Source organism: Cydia fagiglandana, chromosome 1 (assembly GCF_963556715.1).
Source record: "Cydia fagiglandana chromosome 1, ilCydFagi1.1, whole genome shotgun sequence".
In the NCBI taxonomy this organism is placed as follows: Eukaryota; Metazoa; Arthropoda; class Insecta; order Lepidoptera; family Tortricidae; genus Cydia; species Cydia fagiglandana.
Genome location: NC_085932.1, coordinates 4103190 through 4122870, shown reverse-complemented (window position 1 = coordinate 4122870; position 19681 = coordinate 4103190). Strand labels below are relative to the sequence as shown.

Sequence of the window (19681 nt, the reverse complement as noted above, 5' to 3'; positions counted from 1 at the left end):
ATACAATGAGTGTAAACTGCTGAGCGTAAGAAAATTATATATTTTGAACACGACCCTAAAATTACATAGGACTCTAATTTATATACCACCTACATCAACACAAAGAAGAAAAGGTAAAGTAGTTGTCCCTTCTAACACAAAATCACTTTTCGCCAAAAGGCAATTTGTTTACCATTCTGCCTACTTGTATAATAGTATAAATAATATTATCTCGATACATATTTATACCAAATACACGTACACACACACACACACACACGAACGCACGCACGCACGCACGCACGCACGCACGCACACACACACACACACACACACACATACACACACACACACACACACACACACACACACAGAGAGAGAGACACACACAGACACACACACAGACACACACACACACACACACACACACACACACACACACACGTCTTAACTAAATTTTGTAAATTAATTGTTTTGAGTGCACTAATCTTTCAACATAATATCGTAATTATTAAATTAAATTTTAATTATAATATAAATGGTATGTTAAACTTTACTTTACCTTAAGTTCATACTTAATACCTTCACCTAAATATTTTGTAATGATATGTTCGGTTACTACTATTTTTATAAAACCTTAATAGTTAGTAGCGGGGTCTTCTGTCACAAGTATTTTACAATACTTACTAGGAGATTACAAGCATAACTAATTGTGAATTGTGAAATGTTTTAATCCAAATAAACAATTTTTTCATTTTTCATTTTCATCTCATTATTTTCTCAGTACAAACATGACCTCCAAAAACATTTCAGATATTATACAGACAGTTACCCCATCTCGATAAAATATACCCCGCCTGCAACGTTGAATACTACTCAAGTGGGGCTCCCATACAACAAACGTGTTTTTTTTTGCCGTTTTTCTGCGTAATGGTACGGAACTCTTCCTGCGCGAGTCTGACTCGCACTTGGCCGGTTTTTGAGCTCAGGTTAGTTGTTCTAGTTGTTTGTTGTACGTACGGTGGGCGCTAGGAGCGGCTGTCCGCGCAGCGCGTGCACGCCCAGCGTGAGCGCGCACACCAGCACGGGCGTGGTGGCCCACAGTACGACGCAGATCGCGTCCAGGTACTTGCGCCAGCGCAGGTACTTCAGCTCCAATGTTCGGGACTCTGGCAATAGTTTATAAATGGTTTTTTAACCTCCTAAGAAAACATACAAGGAATAATATAAAATTTGCCAGTCAAATTCTAACAGAGTTGATTTTTTTTTGTTTGAAAATTGAACGAAATAAAACAATGCAACTCTATTCAGATAAAAAAAACCTTAGGGTGTTATTCCCCCTGTCCAATGTCAGTGCGGCTCACTCTCTCATGAACGCAAACATAAGACGCAATACACATTGGAAAAATAAAGTGGGTAGGTGGAATACCACCCTAAGCTAAACGCGTCATTAAGTCCATTAAGATCTACAACTATCATAATAATGAGAGTAATCAGCAGGCGTTCTACATGCCACAGCAGGCGTTCTTCATGACATTAAAGCTCTCCAAGGGGGCTCTACGGGTTCGATCTGTATCCCAACGCAAGCCTATTAAAAGACCGGGATTTATAGGCCCGTGAAATCCAAAGAGTAATTGCTTGTTTTAGTAAAATAATAGTTTAACAAATTACCTGTTACTCTGTTTATGGAGTAGTCCTCCCAAACATGCATTTTCACGGTCCTAATGCCCCGGAGCAAATCACTGATCAGAGTAACACGGGAGTCCTTGTGTTTCATGAGCTCTTAGAGCCCGATCTAGTTGTAGAGAAGGAAATATGCAAGTTAATATTTATTAGTTACCTGTTACTCTGTTTATGAAGTAGTCCTCCCAAACATGCACTTTCACGGTCCTAATGCCCCGGAGTAAATCGCTGATGAGAGTAACACGGGAGTCCTTGTGTTTCATAAGCTCGGTGCTGAGCTGGCCGATCTTGTTGGCGATGAGCTTGTTCACGGGGATGAGGAGGACGGAGAAGGCCACGCCGGCGAGGAAGGAGACACCCACTTGTTGGTAGAGGAGGAATAGCGTGATGAAGAGCTGGAACAATAATTAATTTACATTAAAATGTTTTAACGAACCCTTAAGAGCCACCCCACATCTGGCCTTTCGAGCGTCGGCGTCTACAATTCTATGGCCGCTGCTCGACACAACGTCGACGCAACTGCGCAGCGACGTCATTTTCCATATTTTCCATAGCGCTGACCAGACGCCGACGCTCGAGGGACGCTAGATGTGGGGTGGCCCTTAACCATTTGACATTCCTTTCTTATAATACAAGTACAGATGCGTTTGTGTTAAGTATGATGGTAAGCATGTTGCCGCTACGGACTAAAGGGTTAAGGTTAATACTGGTAAGTGTGGGTGGCCCTTACATAGGTTAGGTTAGGTTTGATTTCGGCCGAAAATCATCATTATCATGCCGAAACCGAAACTTCAGTTGGACACTACCGAAAATCCAGTTTCGTTCGGCAATTTCTATATAGCCGAAACGGTTCCCCTATCTTTGGCATAATTTTTTTTGTAATAATTCTATTGTGCATAATAACTTTAGGCATAATATACTGTTAGCATAAACTCACTTGGTACTGGATTGTTGCGCATACGTGCTCTACGCATAATTTTTATTGATCGAAGTGTCTTTTGGCATCATTTTAATGTCCGAATCGAGACCTGGTATCTGTTTCATTTCGCATAATTTTATTTGTAATAATTTATTTTAGCATAATTCGCCATTAAGCATAATGTACTACAAGCATAAAATCTTATGGCATAGAAATGTTTTGCATACTTGCGAGAATCATATATGTTGTAGGCCCAATATTTTTTGGCTGAAATTAATTCGCCGAATGTTTCGCAACTCGCAACTATTATTTCTCATAATTTCATTTCGCCGAATAACAACAGTTTGTTTTCATGGGGTCGCAGTTCTAACTTAACCTAACCCACTTTTCTGGCAACAGTTCGTTTTCTTGGGGGTCGCAGTTCTAACCTAACCTAACCCACTTTTCTGGCAACAGTTTGTTTTCGTGGGGTCGCAGTTCTAACCTAACCTAACCCACTTTTTTGGCAACAGTTTATTTTCGTGAGGTCGCAGTTCTAACCTAACCCACTTTTCTAGCAACAGTTTGTTTTCGTGGGGTCGCAGTTCTAACCTAACCTAACCCACTTTTCTGGCAACAGTTTGTTTTCGTGGGATTGCAGTTCTAACCTAACCTAACCCACTTTTCTGGCAACAGTTGGTTTTCGTGGGGTCGCAGTTCAAACCTACCCTAACCCACTTTTCTGGCAACAGTTTGTTTTCGTGGGGTCGCAGTTCTAACCTAACCTAACCCACTTTTCTGGCAACAGTTTGTTTTCGTGGGGTTGCAATTCTAACCTAACCTAACCCACTTTTCTGGCAACAGTTTGTTTTCGTGGGGTCGCAGATCTAACTTAACCTAACCCACTTTTCTGGCAATAGATTGTTTCCGTGAGGTCGCAGTTCTAACCTAACCTAACCCACTTTTCTAGCAACAGTTTTTTTGTTGGACTCCGCATCTGCTCCGGCGCTACGGGCATAGCAGCCTCGTCGTCCTTGCGTAGCAAAGCGCAGGCGCTAATGCTATGTGCCATTCTGCTAAATGTAGCTTATGACAGATGCGTTTTAGATCATACAAGTTATACCAAATAGAAAGAATCGAAATACGTTTTCTGCGATGTAAATATTCGCCTAAATCCTATTATGCTAAACAGATTATGCAAATCACATTTCGGACATTTAAACAAACGCAAAATAAAATTATTCGTATCAAAAGTCGGCCAAAATAATAGTAGTCTATTTAAGATTTGGACTTGCAAACATTCGGCCTATTGCATATTATACAAACTGAAGCTTTCTGCAAATTTAACATTCGTCGAAATACATTTCTGCGAAATAGGTTATGCCAGATGCGTTTCGGGTCACGGAAATTATGCCAAATAGACGGAACCCAGCCGAAACCGAACATTCGGGCGAAACACGATTTTTATGCCTAAACTTCGATCGGATACTTCGATTACGAATGAATTATGATTGACTGAAATATGATTAACGAAATACGATGGCACCAGATATTTTTGAGCGCTTAAGTAGGTAAGTACATACAATGTTTAGACGTTTTGGTGTATTAGTTGGCGATCACCAAATGACCAAAATACAGAAAAGTTTTAGTATAAAAACATATAATTTCACTAATACACACCTGTAAAGGAATACTCCACAAAGCATGAAAGCTCGGACAAGAATTCACAATTCTATCCGTATCCGTGGACATAAAGTTCGTTATCTCTCCAACGGAAAACGACTTATTGAGCTCAGTGGACGTGACGCTCAGGGTCTTGCGGAGTATGGTCGAGACGATGGCGCCGCGCGTCTTGAGGCCGATGAGGGACATCAGCCAGTTGAAGTGCACATTGAATAAGGTGGATATTAGGGTGGAGGCCATGAGACCTGCTGCATAAATGTAGCTGAAAAAAAAAGACAATGGTAGTGATTTAATTATGATATTTAGTTTATTCTTGTTCATTTATTTACAAATGTGGCCGTTGTATATGAAACTTATAAGATAGGTATCAATAAACTAAATATCGGAAGGAAATCACTAGCGTTGCCTCGTTCGTGCTAGAAAAATGATTATGGAATTAACACACAGGGAGTGAAGCTAAGAGTTCTAAATTAAAAATGGAGCTGACAGTTTCATGTTTAAAGACATGGCGTGCGACTTTGAAACTGGAGGTCGCAGGTACAAACCCCGACTTGTAGTACTAGTGAGCTTCTTTCAAGTTCTCTTCTTCTTCTCTTCTTCTTTTTAGCCCTTTTCAATCTTTGAGATGTAGGCCTCCTTCAATTTTTGCCATTCTGGTCTATTTTGTGCCCTTTGTACCCATTTTGATCCAGCTGTTCTTTTGATGTCGTCTCTCAAGTTATGTCCGAGATATCATTTGATAGATACTTAGCAGTCACTTTTAGGTGATGAAAAACATTGTGAGGAACTGATTTCAGCTAAGCCAAGTATCCCTTCTTGGTTAAAAGGCCAAATGGCAGTGACTTTCATAAATACAGTTTCATGCGCCAGCTCTTGGGGTTAGGTTAGGTTAACAAAGTCGTCGGGTTCCTTTATGATTCAACAACGAAAACGCTCAAATGAGGAGTTACAAAAGTCATCATGACATAACAAAATCTTACCCATAATGCTGATCGATACTCTCATCCTCCACGAACGCGACCAGCCTATTGAGCAGCATAGGTCCAGCGAAGCCCGCCATGTCCGACACCAGCCTCAACACGCCGATGCTATAGAATTGGTACGCGAAGCACGAGTGCAGTGCGCGGAGAAGAGTCACATTTCGGCGACGGCGCAGCGGCACGCGCGAGGTCGGCGTTACCGGCGTAGAGGACTGCGGCGCCGACTCGCCCACCGCGCCGTAGCCTGCCAATTCATGTTCAATATCAGGCCATGTCTGCATAGACCCGCCAAAATGGTGCTTCCACTAAATCTAAATATGGTACTGATAAAGCAATTATGGAATATTTTTCCTTTTTACTTACATGAATGCATCGATAGCTTAGTGAGTCACAATACAGCCCTAAAGTAATTTTACTGAAGTAGGTAGGTACATAAAAATACCTAAACATTTATGTCATACTTCGTATATTTTCCTTTTTAGGGTTCCGTACCTCAAAAGGAAAAAAACGGAACCCTTATAGGATCACTCGTGCGTCTGTCTGTCTGTCCGTCTGTCACAGCCTATTTTCTCCGAAACTAATAGACCAATTAAGTTGAAATTTGGTACACATATGTAAGATTGTGACCCAAAGACGGACATGTAACGTAAACAAATGAATTTTAAACATAGGGGCCACTTTTGGGGGGTAAATGAGAAAATTAAAAAATAAAGTTTTTAAACTATATTGTGTTACATATCAAATGAAAGAGCTCATTATAAGAATCGTTTATTTAAATGTTATTAAAGACTACATAATCTATATCCTGGTTTGTTTATCATCAGCTAGTCAAGGCCAATAGAGATTCTTTAGAATTGAATCAGGAAAGCACAAAGAAAAGATCTATTGGAAGTTTCCTGCCAACAACTCTTTTTCCACATTACTTGCTTGAAAACATTTGTTTGCATTTAATGTGTAGAAATGTTTTTTACTGTCACTCACCTGAACTGATAAAAGGTTCATGCGGTATCTCCGCATACTGCTGGTAGTTGTCTACGTTGCCAATCAGTGCTCTATCCATCTTAGCCCCCACATAAGCACACCGGTACTTTGCTGGGATGTCAAATAGTTCCTCTGGGTCTTGCAGTTTCTTGTCAAAACCTAGAATTAATTTTGAAATAAGTTTCTAGGAAGTTAAGAACACAGAATACTATAGATGGTCAAGCAAATCTTGTCAGTAGAAAAAGCCGCGAAATTCAAACTTTTTATACATTTTTCAAATTTGCCGCCCTTTTCTATGGACAATATCTGCTTGACCAACTTTATATTCTTTATTGCTCACCATTAATAAATATAAAATGGAAATTTATACTTAGTGCATACAACACAAAGGAATCAACAAATATGAGTAGTGTCGCTTGCCAAATAAAAACATATTTTCCTGCAAAACAGATGTTTTAGCTGGCTGACTTCATTCATGTAAACCTACAACTCCTACAAGTGTAATTAGTGAAACTTTTCATGTAAAAAATAAATAAATAGTTACCTTTCTTTAGCAGTGGATTCACCCATAAAAACAGTAGTTGTGATATGCAGCCATTGCCTTGCATAGCCGTGCCTAAGACACCCTCGTCCATATGGGGCAACAATGGTGTATACTCATTCTGTAACATCAAATTATGAGTCAGGTTTTCAAAAATATTTTTTAATGAAAATAATGTATTTCACATAACATAATTTATGAATATGGATCAATATTAACCTCTGATATGCATTAAAAATTGAAATTATTTGTGAAAACCATGCATTAAGAAAATAAATTAAAAAAACACTTACATGAGCATGTTGCGATCCAACCAGGCAGGCTGAGTAGTAAGTAGGCCTGGATTCACTTGATGGTATTAGAGTAATAAAGTACACTACATGGCAACACAGAGTGGCAACATAGAAGGCAACAGGGCCTCCGAGAATAACACAACTACGCAGAGTTATCACATTGAGCACCACCGTCAGCCCCCAGAGGAACAGCTGCACTGACGGCCCGCGGGAACTCGAGCCTAACCGGTGCTTCAGAGACAACACATATCCAAAATGGACCAGCCAAGATAAGCATGATGCTCCAGCCACAAAATAATCCACAGGCAGCAACACAAAGTCCACTTTCGTAATAAAAATATACAGTTCTACTATCGGAATAAAAACTAAAGTCAGCACAACAAAACTACGGAGGACTATTGCACGCTCCTGCAACTTCTCTCTTATCACCCAATCCCTCCTGTAGCCGATATAGTATCCCGACACGACCGCAATGATGAAGTACAGAGGAATTTGCAGAAACAACTGCTGGAAGCACAGTCCCAGATCCTTTGACGCGTGATCCCAGGGCTGCAGCCCGGCCGGTCCACACATATCTTCCCATCTCCATGGTATGTCCCAAAACATTCCAGTCAAGATCAGTTTCAGCACCAACACACCAAGTCATTTACCCAACTATACAATAACTTGTTCGAATTTATGACTAATTATTATGTTAACGTAGATCTAATTATGAGTAATATGCATCTGGATTACTAGTTTTCTGTTGATTAGTGAATCCCCGAATCAATGCAAAATATTTATTTGTCAACCCATACACATTGACAGTCCGAGTCTGACTCAATAAAATTATGACATGACAGTTGACTCTTGGCTCTAATATTCAAACGATTATTTCTGTATCTCAAACAGGTTTTTCTTAACATGGCGTACGTTCAGTAACAATACTAAATCGACACTCTTTTCATGCTCTTTTTGCAACACAATGATATTATCAGATTTATGATATCATGTATAATAACTATGTTGAAGTACAAATGATATAACTGTATAATACATAACAATAAATATTAATTATCTAACCCATAGAATTTATGTTGTTACAAGATCTAGACCAAAGAATATAATACTCACTAGGAGAAGAACGATAACTCCATACAAAAAAATGTCCCCTTCAAAAGTTCGTTTATACTACTAGCGCTCGGTAGGATACCATTGTAATTAGAATTGACAACCCGTTTAGCCTAGCGCCCCTAGCGGCTATTGGCAGTAATCCAGTTCAGGAAGCTAATGGTCCTGGGTTCGAATCCCGGAGAGGGAATTTCTTTTTGTATTATTTTATTTTTTGTTGGGGTCAGGTTTTTAAGAGCCCATCAACGTGCACACTAGCGCCACTGCTGAATACATTAAACTAATTTTTATGTTACTGGATTCGTCAACCTACCCGTTCAAAACTAAAGCGACCGTTTTTGTTTTGAGCTCATAGATAGACGATTTCAGCAACATAAAAACTAGTTTGATGTATTCAAAAGGTACTTAAATACACAATACAGTCAGTAGCGGCCACTTTTTTAAATACCTGTAAAATTTAAATTTAACTTAAATAATCACGATTATTTATTTTAGCAGTGGTGCTAGTGTGCACGTTGTTGGGCTCTTAAATTAGCATATCACAAATAAATAAAGAAATACGTTATAAGATAATGATTAGGTACTATATTTAAAAATTCGTCAAATATAAAAGGTTACAAAAAGTTACGTATTATTAAGATATAAATATTTTCATTCCTTTTAGGATTAGTGTATATATGTTAGGAGCAATACATATGAATACATACATTGATATGGCAAATGGTTACAAGTTGTTATTACATCTATCCGGTTATCGGACATTTCTGCTCCACAGCTCCACGCAGCGTTCTTGGTCACTTGGTCACCCTTTGAGCTTTCTCCAAGAAATCATATGACGGGCCAGGATTATATTATTATCTCACGCTCAAGCCATGATTCACTTTCTAAAACAAAATAGTCACAAATTAAACAATATAATCTAACTTCCTAATTACTAGAGTCTGGCTACTGAAATTTTACCTAAATTATTGGCGGAAAATTCAAAAAATCTTGGGCTGGTCACACTTTGTGTAGTAGGAATTATAGTTTTGATACTAGACAATATCTTTGATATTCTGTGCACAAATAAGGTACCTAAGGAAATAAGCTAAATAAACGTTTAAGTGCACTCAAAGTCAGCTCACATAATTTCTACCACTATTTAAAGTACAGTCAACGACAAACACACATGTTTACGTTCCAATATTTAGATTTTATAGATATTTTTCAGAACTTTTAATTTATCCGTTTCTTTATACACTTGTCCTATTTATGAGATTCAGGCATTAATAAATTCACGTACTTAATCAAAGTAATCGGCAAATGTTAGAACTAGTACTTAAAGTATCAAAATATTTATAGAGCACCAACCTCGTATTTTGTTTACATTTGGTTAGAAGTTGTAAACATTGCACTTTTTCATTATACAACGCTACACGTCGACTTCGCACATTGTCGTAATTATTTACGAGCTTAAATAATAGTTTGTGAACCTCACTCAGCATAGAAATTATTAATATTATTTAAAATAAACCCCATAAAAACCGCAAACAATTTGAATGAATGACATAAATCGACAACTGACTTTTAGCTTTTTTTCAAATCATAGACAATTGGTGATACAACAACGAAATATCTGTCAACAATTTTTGGCTAGCCAGACTCTAACGTCGCTAATTCCTAAGGTCTAAATTTACCAGCTTACTCGTAAACAATGATAGGTGATGAATTTAGTTTATAATTTCGGACGCGATATAGCGTCCGCGGGACTTTCGGGGATAGTAAGATTTTTTAAATTATTATATTTGAATTTGGTAATTAGTACGCTCATTTTTATTTAAAGATTGATATATTTCTTACCTTGAAATTATCGCTGTTTCTGGTTTACTACAACGGTTTCCACACACACATTAGGGCTTTTCATAATCCGGATAAGAATTGTTGATGAAGTCGCCATTGCCGGATACATAATACAGCAAGGAAGGAAGAGCGACAACGGTTTAAATTTAACTAAGTCTGTGCGAAGACGCATTTAGATATGTTGCTCGTACATATGAATAGTTTTTATTTTTAAATTAATAGGTAAATAAATATATTTCAAGTGAATAAATCGTTAAATATGAAAATTTATATTTTTGGCGTTAAATGACTTAAATGACAGCATTGACATTACAGACTTTTGTCTTGTCTATGTTCTTACCGGCCAGACTCAAATCAAGGCCTATCAAAGAGGCCTATTGACAAAGATTTTTTTAAAAATTGTATCAAGGAGGGTAGAGGCACGTCTACCCTTCATAGATTTTATGAACATAGACAAAGACAAACTGAAATAGATAATAATTTACATATTTCAAAAAATAAATAATAATTTACATATGACTTTGACTACTTCATAAAATACAAATCAAAATATATTTGATAAAATAATTGGATTTGTTCCTAGAAATCGTATAGACAAAGCCAGTTCTAGCAATGTTGCTGTAGTAAAATATTTTTATGGTAATTACTGGCAATACAGCTCTAGAAACGGAGCAAACATGTACAATTATGAAGGGTCACGTCCATAGACTTATAATATATAAAGACGTAGTCTCAGCGAGCTGTCACTGTTGCCACTTTTGTTTAGTGTACGATTAACAATGCGGCCCACGTTGCTGTAGCCATGTCGATAAAGTCATATCGATAAACTATCGACATTTCTTGCAATTTTAATTTAACTTCAAAGGCTTAACGATACCTAAAATGACCAAAAACGCTTTTATTCTTTATTGTGGTTGTCAGATCACAATTTTATAGTCACGCCCCAGCAGGGAACCAAGGGAAAGTTCAGATATTTAATTAAAATACATAAATACCTCCTAAAATAGGTGTTCCGCAATAATTGAATTATATTATTATATTATAATATATTCATTATCCATTAGCATTTCAATTATGTTTATGTTTAACGAAGATATTGAAGCTTCAATTAATCGCTATTTCGTTCCGCTGTGTAGCGTTTATCGATATATAACATGATTAAAATCGACTTTTCACATCCCTAAAAGAGCACACATATACGCTTTTACGCACACATACACAGCCTGGGCGCATCAAGAAAGGCAACACTTGATTTGAAGTCCACCTTGTCAACTGTTATGGTTGTCCTTTTTTGACAAACGGCATTTTTAAAAGAGCGAGGAGAGAGAAATGATACTAGTTGCTGCGCCTTGAAAGAGAACAGAAAAGGTTGGGCCCTTGGTCACGTCATTCCAAGGAAGTCAATAGGCCTTGATCTAGACAGTGAACTATAGTGCGTCAAGCAAATCTTGTCAGTAGCAATGTAAAGCAAACTAAAGTAGGGCACCACTCAAAGAGTAGTATTGCGCTAAGAAAAGCAGCAATGTACAATGTACATCGTACCAAAACTTTTTTTTCCGCTGAGCGCGCCCTGTTACGTACGTCAATTCAAATTGTCACTCGTGGATTCTCTATTGAAAATGTTTGAAATTGTTATTAAATGGCATTTAAATGGTATGGACGGACAATTTAAAAGCGGTGTGTGGTGAATTTGAAGATCTCAAAATAAAATTAGAAGTGGAATATGCCGTTAAACAAGAATGTAATGAATAAAATCATTGCTTCAGCAGGTAGATGTCCTATTGGATTTTAATATTTTATTAGATTTATATCTTGGAACTGTAGGCATTGTAGGCACCTTATCTTTGATTAAGCACAATTTTATTTAATAAATTGGTATTTAATGGCGACACAGCAGAAATATCTCTGGAAATAGAATCGATTCAGAATGTAAACAAAGATGATGGCTGTCAATCGCGATCCACATTCCACAGATAAAACAAAGATGACACGCGATTTTCGAATTATTCGAACACAGTGTTGCTAACCCGCGATTTTTCAAATTTGCCGCCGTTTGCTACTGACAAGATTTGCTTGACGCAGTATAATTCAAAGTTTCTGAATAAAAAAACCACAAATGTCATTGGGCTGTCAAAAATAAATTGTAAAAATATTGTAAAAAATGGCTTGACTTGTCGTGAAGTCGTGAAGATTATTATTTGAGAATTTTTAATAAATAAAAAAATATCGCAAAACACAACACGGTATTGAAGAAAGGCCTTTATTTTACGTTTATCTTTGGTAAAAGAACAATAATTTACCATGTCGGTTAATGAAAACTGTTATGCTGAAGACGACATTGAAGATCCTATCACAGATATTGTAGATTATTTGGTGAGATGCGCAAAGATTTCTATAAAAACTGCTCACGTTAATGAAACAGAAATACGGACACGGGATAAGATAAAGTTGGCCTGTGATCTCTTCAGAAGGGCGCCGACTGATTTTTTACTACAATTTGGAAAATACTTAGCACCACATCACATAGAATACTTTAATAACTATCGGCCTGAAAGCGGGGATAGCAAATATCGGGAATGTATAAAGGAATTAAAACAATATCACTCTGATGATACAAGGCATAAAAGAGTGAGAAATAGAAGGTACAATGCATTGAAGAAGCTGCAAGATGAATCTGATTATTTTAGTGAAAAGCAAATGATGTATAGAAGCCCCCTTCTCTATGATCAACTAGTGGGGCAGTATTTGACAGAAGCAGAAATAAAGGAGCGAGATGGAGTGGACAATGAAAACCTTACATTCCTAAACTTGATATTGGAGACAGTTGATAGAAATCAAATGAGACAAACAAAAGACCAACAAATGCTCGAGGAAGATATAGAGTCTATAGATATTAATGCACCAAAAGAAGACCATGATGAAGATAAAGAGTTTAAGAAAAAGCAATGGGGCGAGTTTGATGATCATGAAATACCCGAGTCTTCTTCTAAGCCTGAAGTGAGAACCCAGAAAACAATAAGCGCTCCAGAAAGAAGACTCCTTAGAGAGGAATTCATGCAGGAGATGTACTCCAGCTTCGTGGAAGGCAGAGACGATATAGACTACACTACCATAGACAACAATGAGCAGTATGATGACCTAAAGCAAGTTTCACAAGACGCAGAGGACAAGTACTTTGATTCCGAGCCAAATGACTCGGAGAACCTGGAGGAGCACATGGAACTGGTCACAGAGTACGGAAGGAAAAACTCCACTGACAGTGGCGAAGACCCTTTAGATTTATTTATGGAACATCTCAATAAAAGGCATGTTGAGAGTTGAAACTGATTATTTTACTTTCTTCTCATGTAGGTAAGTGCTTTCCCAATTGTTGTAAATAGTCATGTTACTTCCTCGTCATGTTAGATGCACTAGTCAATTTAATCCCAGGAATTGGCAGTTTTTCATATGGAAATTAAAAGCAGTGTTGGCCGAAAGTTAATGCGAATTGAAAATGTTGGCCATTAACCACTATAAATTGAACCTTAAACCGTAACGGACTATTACAGTTTACGATTCAATTTATAATGTTTAATGGCCAGCATTTTCAATTTGCATTAACTTTCGGCCAACACTGATTAAAAGAGGCTGCCTCATCTTTCGTTCTTCCTTTTGCCCAGAGGGAAAACTAGGCAGTGTTGGGATTAGTCTAATTTCCTCACAATGTTCTCCTTCACCAAAGAGCTATATATGTGGCAATATCAAGTGAAAATAATCTGTCAGTCTCTTACCAAAACAGATATTTTTTCCGAAACGATTACTTCGGTTGGACATTACTGAAAATGCATGGTATGGCGCGCCAGTTCTTTTTAATAGAAAATTGATATGAGCACCTGCATGCTTTAACACTACCTATTAATCAGTCTTATTTAAACAGACAGTTTAAATACTTCTGACCTCCTTGGTTCTTCATTAATCTGTTTTTTTTTTGTTCTATCCAAAGGGCTCATCCATTAATTACGTCACACGAATTTCTAGGTTTTTGACCCCTCCCCCTCCCCCCCCTCCTTGTCACACTTGGTCACATTTGGCAAACCCCTCCCCCCTAGTGTGACGTCACATTTTTTCTACGAAATCGCCAAATCGAATTAAGTAAGTACCTAAGTATTATTAATATTTTATCAAAATATTTTTGATGATATAAATATTAGTAATTTTATAACCCAAAACTGCTTAGGAAAGAAAATTAAACGAATAAAAACGATTATCGTTTTAAAAACTTGTTATTTAAATGTACAGCGAATAAAATAATTATCGGTTACTGATAAAGTTAAAGTGACGTCACAAAGTTTGTGTCTCCCCCCTCCCCCATGTCACAATATGTCACATTTTCTTGACCCCCTCCCTCCCCCTAAACGTGTGATGTAATTAATGGATGACCCCAAACCCTTTTCTTCTTCCAATAGCAAACATTGACCAACTGCCGAATCAGAAATAAAAAAAAGAAAATGGCACAAGCTATGGTTGTAACAATGATCAAGACCTCATATTGAAGATCCAGTTTAAAGGTAAGTACCTATGTTTTAAAAGTTACTTAGATTACGTAATTTCAAGTCAAGATTGGTGATTCTAAATCTCGCGCGAATAACTTAAATTGGGATTTGGGGCCTATTGCATACTAAAATACAAGCTAATACTATTAATGATTTTGTATGTAAAATAGTATTAGCTTGTATTTTATTATGCAATAGGCTCTTGGTGTGTTGGTCTTCAGATTTATCTCGACGACATCGATATTTGACTAAGTGATTTGATTTGATATACGCATAGAAAAACAGCAACTCACATAGACATTTAGAGTAAGCAATCAAAAATCAAGTAATATGTATAACTGTGTATACCTACGCTAAGCCCGTCCCATTCTTCCGCACAGAGCGCGCCACAGCGTTAATGCCGACATATAGTCACAGAATAAATAATAGTAGTACTAGGTACAGATGCTTCACTCTATAACAAAACGCGGCTTATGGCTAGCCACCAAAATTGGTGTGGGACGGATGTACTTAAAATCGCGGAGTGAGCCACGCCTGACAGTACCTAGGTCATACACAATGTACCTATATAAAATTCGAGCTTTCTTTAGATATTTGATATTTACTACCTAATCAAATAAATTACTGCTTATTCACTGCAACATCGGCATGTAGGTATTTAACGACAGTAGAAAACGAATACCATAAATTAATGAACATATTGATTTCCGATTTTCCCTAGAGGTGGTACTACCGTAATTACTAATTAGATAGTAATGATGAAAATGTATACGATTTACCCCTCGAAAGTAATAAACTGGTCGTATAATACCTATCAATACTAATCCTGTCAATACGCAGTTAGGTATACTTAATTGAGCAGAGGTTTTCTAACAGAAATAGTTAGGAATTATAAACAGTAGTGAGACTACTCAAAAACACAAAGTCCGAATATTTAATAAAATGATTTTGATTTGTTCCCTAGGTTCAACTAGTATGTATTAGGTAGTCATTTGGCTCTCCCCTCCCCCTAGGGAATTAAAAAAGAAAGTACCCTTTTTTCGTCCTCAGGTTCGGTAGTAAAGAGGCATCAGCCCGAGCTACATATATATTTTATTATATTAATAGTATGGACATTTAGAGATATTAATTCAACTCCAAACAAACGAAAATCAACAATGGCAACGATATCATGCAATTAAAGTCCCCTGCTCCCTCCATTCATCATAATCACCTCCTAGCCGTTTTCGGCTACAGCGACGCAGTCCCTCCATTACATTGTTGGCTCGTTGATATAACACAAGTAACACTTCCTTGTCTCAAAGATAGAGATGTTGCACAACCTTAATGTGTATTCGGTCGTTTGGACCCTGGCGGTGTTTCACTCACTGTCATGTAGGCTGGCTAGCTGTTTCTCTAAATGGTTCTGGCGGGCATGGCATGCATACGAATTAAAGGAGAATTTCACATTTCTGACGCTTGACTCTTTATTTCCCCGATGAATCCTTGATATAACTGCGTGCATTTTATACTACAACGAAGAAGATGATGGCAAGCAAACGCCTCTGTGGGAGTTTGCATCTCCAGAGGGCGGGGCGCGTAGTCTACCCGTTAGGTACCTATAGCCACAGAATAAGTAATAGTATTATCATACAGAACGGACACGCACCGCCCCGCCCCGACTCGGATTACCTCGCCCCGCGACTGAGTTCTGACGGACTCCTGACGTACGCTCAGTTCGGCTAGCGATGCCGCGACGCGATGAGACGCAACGTTCAAAATGCCGATGTATTGTGCGATGTACGGGTAGTACGGATACCTACTTATTGTAGAAATGAATAATAATATAGTTTTCCAAAGAGACGAAATATGTATCAGTAAATAAGGCTATACTTTTGCGTAAAAATAATAATATCATATGAATTAAAACCCGTTCGTTGAATTTGTGAATGTTAAGCCAACATTTAATATTTAAAGTACCTAAGGTAACTAGACCTTCTATATACACAGATATTTCTCGTAAATGTTTTATTTTTAGTTTAACACTCTTTTCACAAAAAAGAACTTGTTGGTCGCGGGACATTCCCGTTTGATTTTTAATTTAATTTTAAGAATTTAAGAAATAATTTACATAATTATTTCTTAAAATGTTACATAAAATAATCAATAGGCATCAACAATAAGGTACATTTAATAATGGCGTGTTGAAAGTCCAAGTACGTGCAGGACTATAAACTGACAAACCCAATTCAATAATTGGAGCGAAATAAAACATAAACCTATATTTTGTTAAACATAAACCTATATTTTGTTTTTTTTACGTATTTCGGTCGAATTATGCAACGCAGCGGGCCGCTCGTCGCGTCCTTCGGCCGGCCTCGGCAAACCTCGGCTTCGCCTTCCCCGCCGCGCGCCGCACGAGTCAGCCCTAAGCCACTTACTCACACAATGACGCGTGTACAGACGTGCCTTGCACACATATAAACGCAAATGATTTTCGATGTATGGCGTGTCCGCCCTGTGCTATAGCTTTACCTACAAGGATTCATCAAAATTTAAACAACCCAATTTTACCCAGCACGCGAAAGCGGCTCATCCTCATTGATTAAGCCAGAAGTCCCAAACACTTCAAACTAAAATATAGGCACTTGAGCTCCTATCAGAATTGTCCAAATTGACAATCTTCTTTTCACTCTTCCATATTAGTGCGATAATGAGACAGATAGCGTTTCGATGTTGCAGCGCAAATGATTATTGACTAAGCAGCCTGGGGGCTTAGCCAAGATGCCAATCGTTAACCCTCCTCCGTAGCGTAGCGTAGTCTATATTAGGGAGCGACAAATATAGTTGCTTTTCGTTCGCCACGGGAGCGTAAACGATTGGTATGTTGGCTACGCACCCAGGTGAACTTTTTACTCCAACAGCCATCAGCCTAAGTCGAAAAGTTCTCCTGATATTAACTAGGCGATGCCAATCTCATGCAAATCTCAAATAATGCAAAAATGGCTATAAATAGCAATCTGCGAAAATAGCTATTAGCTAATAGTATTATACATGTTTAATACGACTGTTTATATATGTTGTCACATTAAATTTCTCTTGTTACGTAAGGTTACCGTAATCGGCTGGCCACGTGGCCACGCATGCGCCGTTATCATTAAGTAACAATTATCACTCATCGAATGTTAGATTGATGCCAAATCGGCGAATAAAATTGTATTGGCGAGCTTAATCGGCATCAACAAATGTTTGAGTGTTTTAGGATTTGCGCGCAAGTTTCGCGGTCCGCTATTTACCTATTTTGCACGTACTGATGTTCCAATTTTTAGGGTTCCGTACCCAAAGGGTAAAACGGGACCCTATTACTAAGACTTCGCTGTCCGTCCGTCCGTCCGTCTGTCCGTCTGTCTGTCACCAGGCTGTATCGCACGAACCGTGATCTAGCTATCACAGTTGAAATTTTCACAGATGATGTATTTCTGTTGCCGCTATAACAACAAATACTAAAAACAGAATAAAATAAAGATTTAAGTGGGGCTCCCATTAGATATGAGCGCCGATAGGCATTTAGCCGGCGGCGGCGCGCCGGTCAAAATCGGTCGGCGGCGGCGGCGAATCGGCGGCGTGGCCTTGAAACACCTTTGATTAATGAAAAAAGAATTAGAACCAAAATATTACCGAAAATACATATTTTTGCTGTAAGAAAGTTATAAAATAAGTGCATTTTTCTATTTCAAGCAATATTTATTGAATAAAGGTACGAAATTGTTTTATATAGTATAAACGATATCGCGCAGCATCAGAGGCGGTCTTAATCTTGGCGAGGCCCTCGCCGGAAGATCTTTGCGTGGCCCTTATCTTTTGTGGTAAGTAAGAAGTAGCGGATTGACTGTATCAGGGAAACGTCTGGTCGACAGTCCAAAGAGCCGAAGTGAAGAAAATCAAGGTCCGTCATTAACCAATATCGACCCAATAAACCGATTTATGGCCAAGGCCGAGCTCCACCTAACACCGAAGACCTGATTCCGACGCCTTCGACGCCGTTACAACTGAGCTTCTGAAAGCGGGAGGCAAACCTGCACTGAAGGAGCTCCAGAACATCTTTAACGCCGTTCTCTTCGATGGGAGAACTCCAGAGGTATGGAGTAGGAGTGCTGTCGTGCTGTTCTTCAAAAAGGGAAATAAGGCCCTATTGAAGAACTACCGACCCATTTAGCTCCTAAGCCACATCTACAAGCTGTTTTCGAGGGTCATCACGAACCGCCTAGCACGAAGACTCGACGAATTTCAGCCACCGGAGCAGGCCGGATTTCGAGGAGGATACGGCACCATATACCACATCTTCACAGTGCGGCAGATTATACAGAAGACTGAGGAGTATAATCGGCCTCTGTGCTTAGCATTTGTGGACTATGAGAAAGCCTTTGACTCCATTGAAATCTGGGCTGTTCTGGATTCCCTGCAGCGATGCCAAGTCGACTGGCGATATATCCAAGTGTTGAGATATCTGTACAACGCAGCTACCATGTCTGTCCAAGTCTAAAACCAGCAGACTAAGCCTATTCCCATGCATCGTGGCGTGAGACAAGGGGATGTGATTTCCCCCAAATTGTTCACAAATGCATTGGAGGATATATTATGTTTAAAACGCTCGACTGGAAGGAACATGGTATCAATATTAATGGCGAGTACATCTCACACTTGCGATTTGCGGACGACATCGTCATCATGGCTGAGACGTTGCAGGATTTAGAGCATATGCTGACCTGTCTAGCTGATTCTTCTCAACGGAAAGGTCTCCGGATGAATTTTTACAAAACAAAAGTTATGTTCAACGAACGTGTTGCTCCGGGACCTATTGCAGTACAAGAGGCTGTTCCCGAGGTTGTTCAGGAATACGTCTACCTCGGGCAAATACTGCAGCTAGGAAGGAACAACTTCGAGAAAGAGTCGAATAGAAGGCTACAGCTGGGCTGGGCAGCATATGGGAAGCTTAGTCGAGTCTTCACGTCATCAATCCCACAGAGTCTGAAGACAAATTAAAGTCTTCAATCAGTGCGTCCTACCCGTGATAACATACGGAGCCGAAAGTTGAACACTCACGGTAGGACTGGTCCATAAATTTAAAGTCGCTCAGCGAGCTATGGAAAGGGCTATGCTCGGAGTCTCTCTGAGGGATCGTA

General features: G+C 38.6%; 3 protein-coding genes across 3 annotated transcripts in view; 2 read left to right on the top strand and 1 right to left on the bottom strand.

Annotated features, from left to right (window-relative positions):
- The window catches only part of LOC134679824 (ATP-binding cassette sub-family C member 10), a 33078-nt gene extending 25248 nt beyond the window's left edge, over positions 1 to 7830 (bottom strand). Inside the window, exons 1-7 of the mRNA XM_063538727.1 lie at positions 7039 to 7830; positions 6749 to 6866; positions 6205 to 6363; positions 5224 to 5467; positions 4241 to 4505; positions 1820 to 2057; positions 1000 to 1148 (exon numbers count right to left, since the gene is read on the bottom strand). Coding sequence (XP_063394797.1) covers positions 1000 to 1148; positions 1820 to 2057; positions 4241 to 4505; positions 5224 to 5467; positions 6205 to 6363; positions 6749 to 6866; positions 7039 to 7644 — 1779 coding nt within the window. The 5' untranslated portion in view covers positions 7645 to 7830. The remainder of the gene's footprint in view (positions 1 to 999; positions 1149 to 1819; positions 2058 to 4240; positions 4506 to 5223; positions 5468 to 6204; positions 6364 to 6748; positions 6867 to 7038) is intronic.
- Positions 7831 to 12101: 4271 nt separating this feature from the next.
- LOC134679768 (coiled-coil domain-containing protein 97) lies at positions 12102 to 13314 on the top strand. Its single transcript, XM_063538665.1, has one exon. It carries the CDS (start codon positions 12289 to 12291, stop codon positions 13306 to 13308), a length of 1020 nt encoding a protein of 339 aa, XP_063394735.1. The 5' UTR covers positions 12102 to 12288; the 3' UTR covers positions 13309 to 13314.
- A 1201-nt stretch (positions 13315 to 14515) lies between these two features.
- LOC134679635 (mucin-2) overlaps positions 14516 to 19681 on the top strand; it is a 32132-nt gene continuing 26966 nt past the window's right edge. Inside the window, exon 1 of the mRNA XM_063538595.1 lies at positions 14516 to 14534. The gene's annotated coding sequence lies outside the window, so the exon portion shown is untranslated. The remainder of the gene's footprint in view (positions 14535 to 19681) is intronic.

What these genes read in the sequence shown, in the direction of transcription:
- LOC134679768 (XM_063538665.1), top strand. Translation starts at nt 12,289, where the DNA reads ATGTCGGTTAATGAAAACTGTTATGCTGAAGACGACATTGAAGATCCT.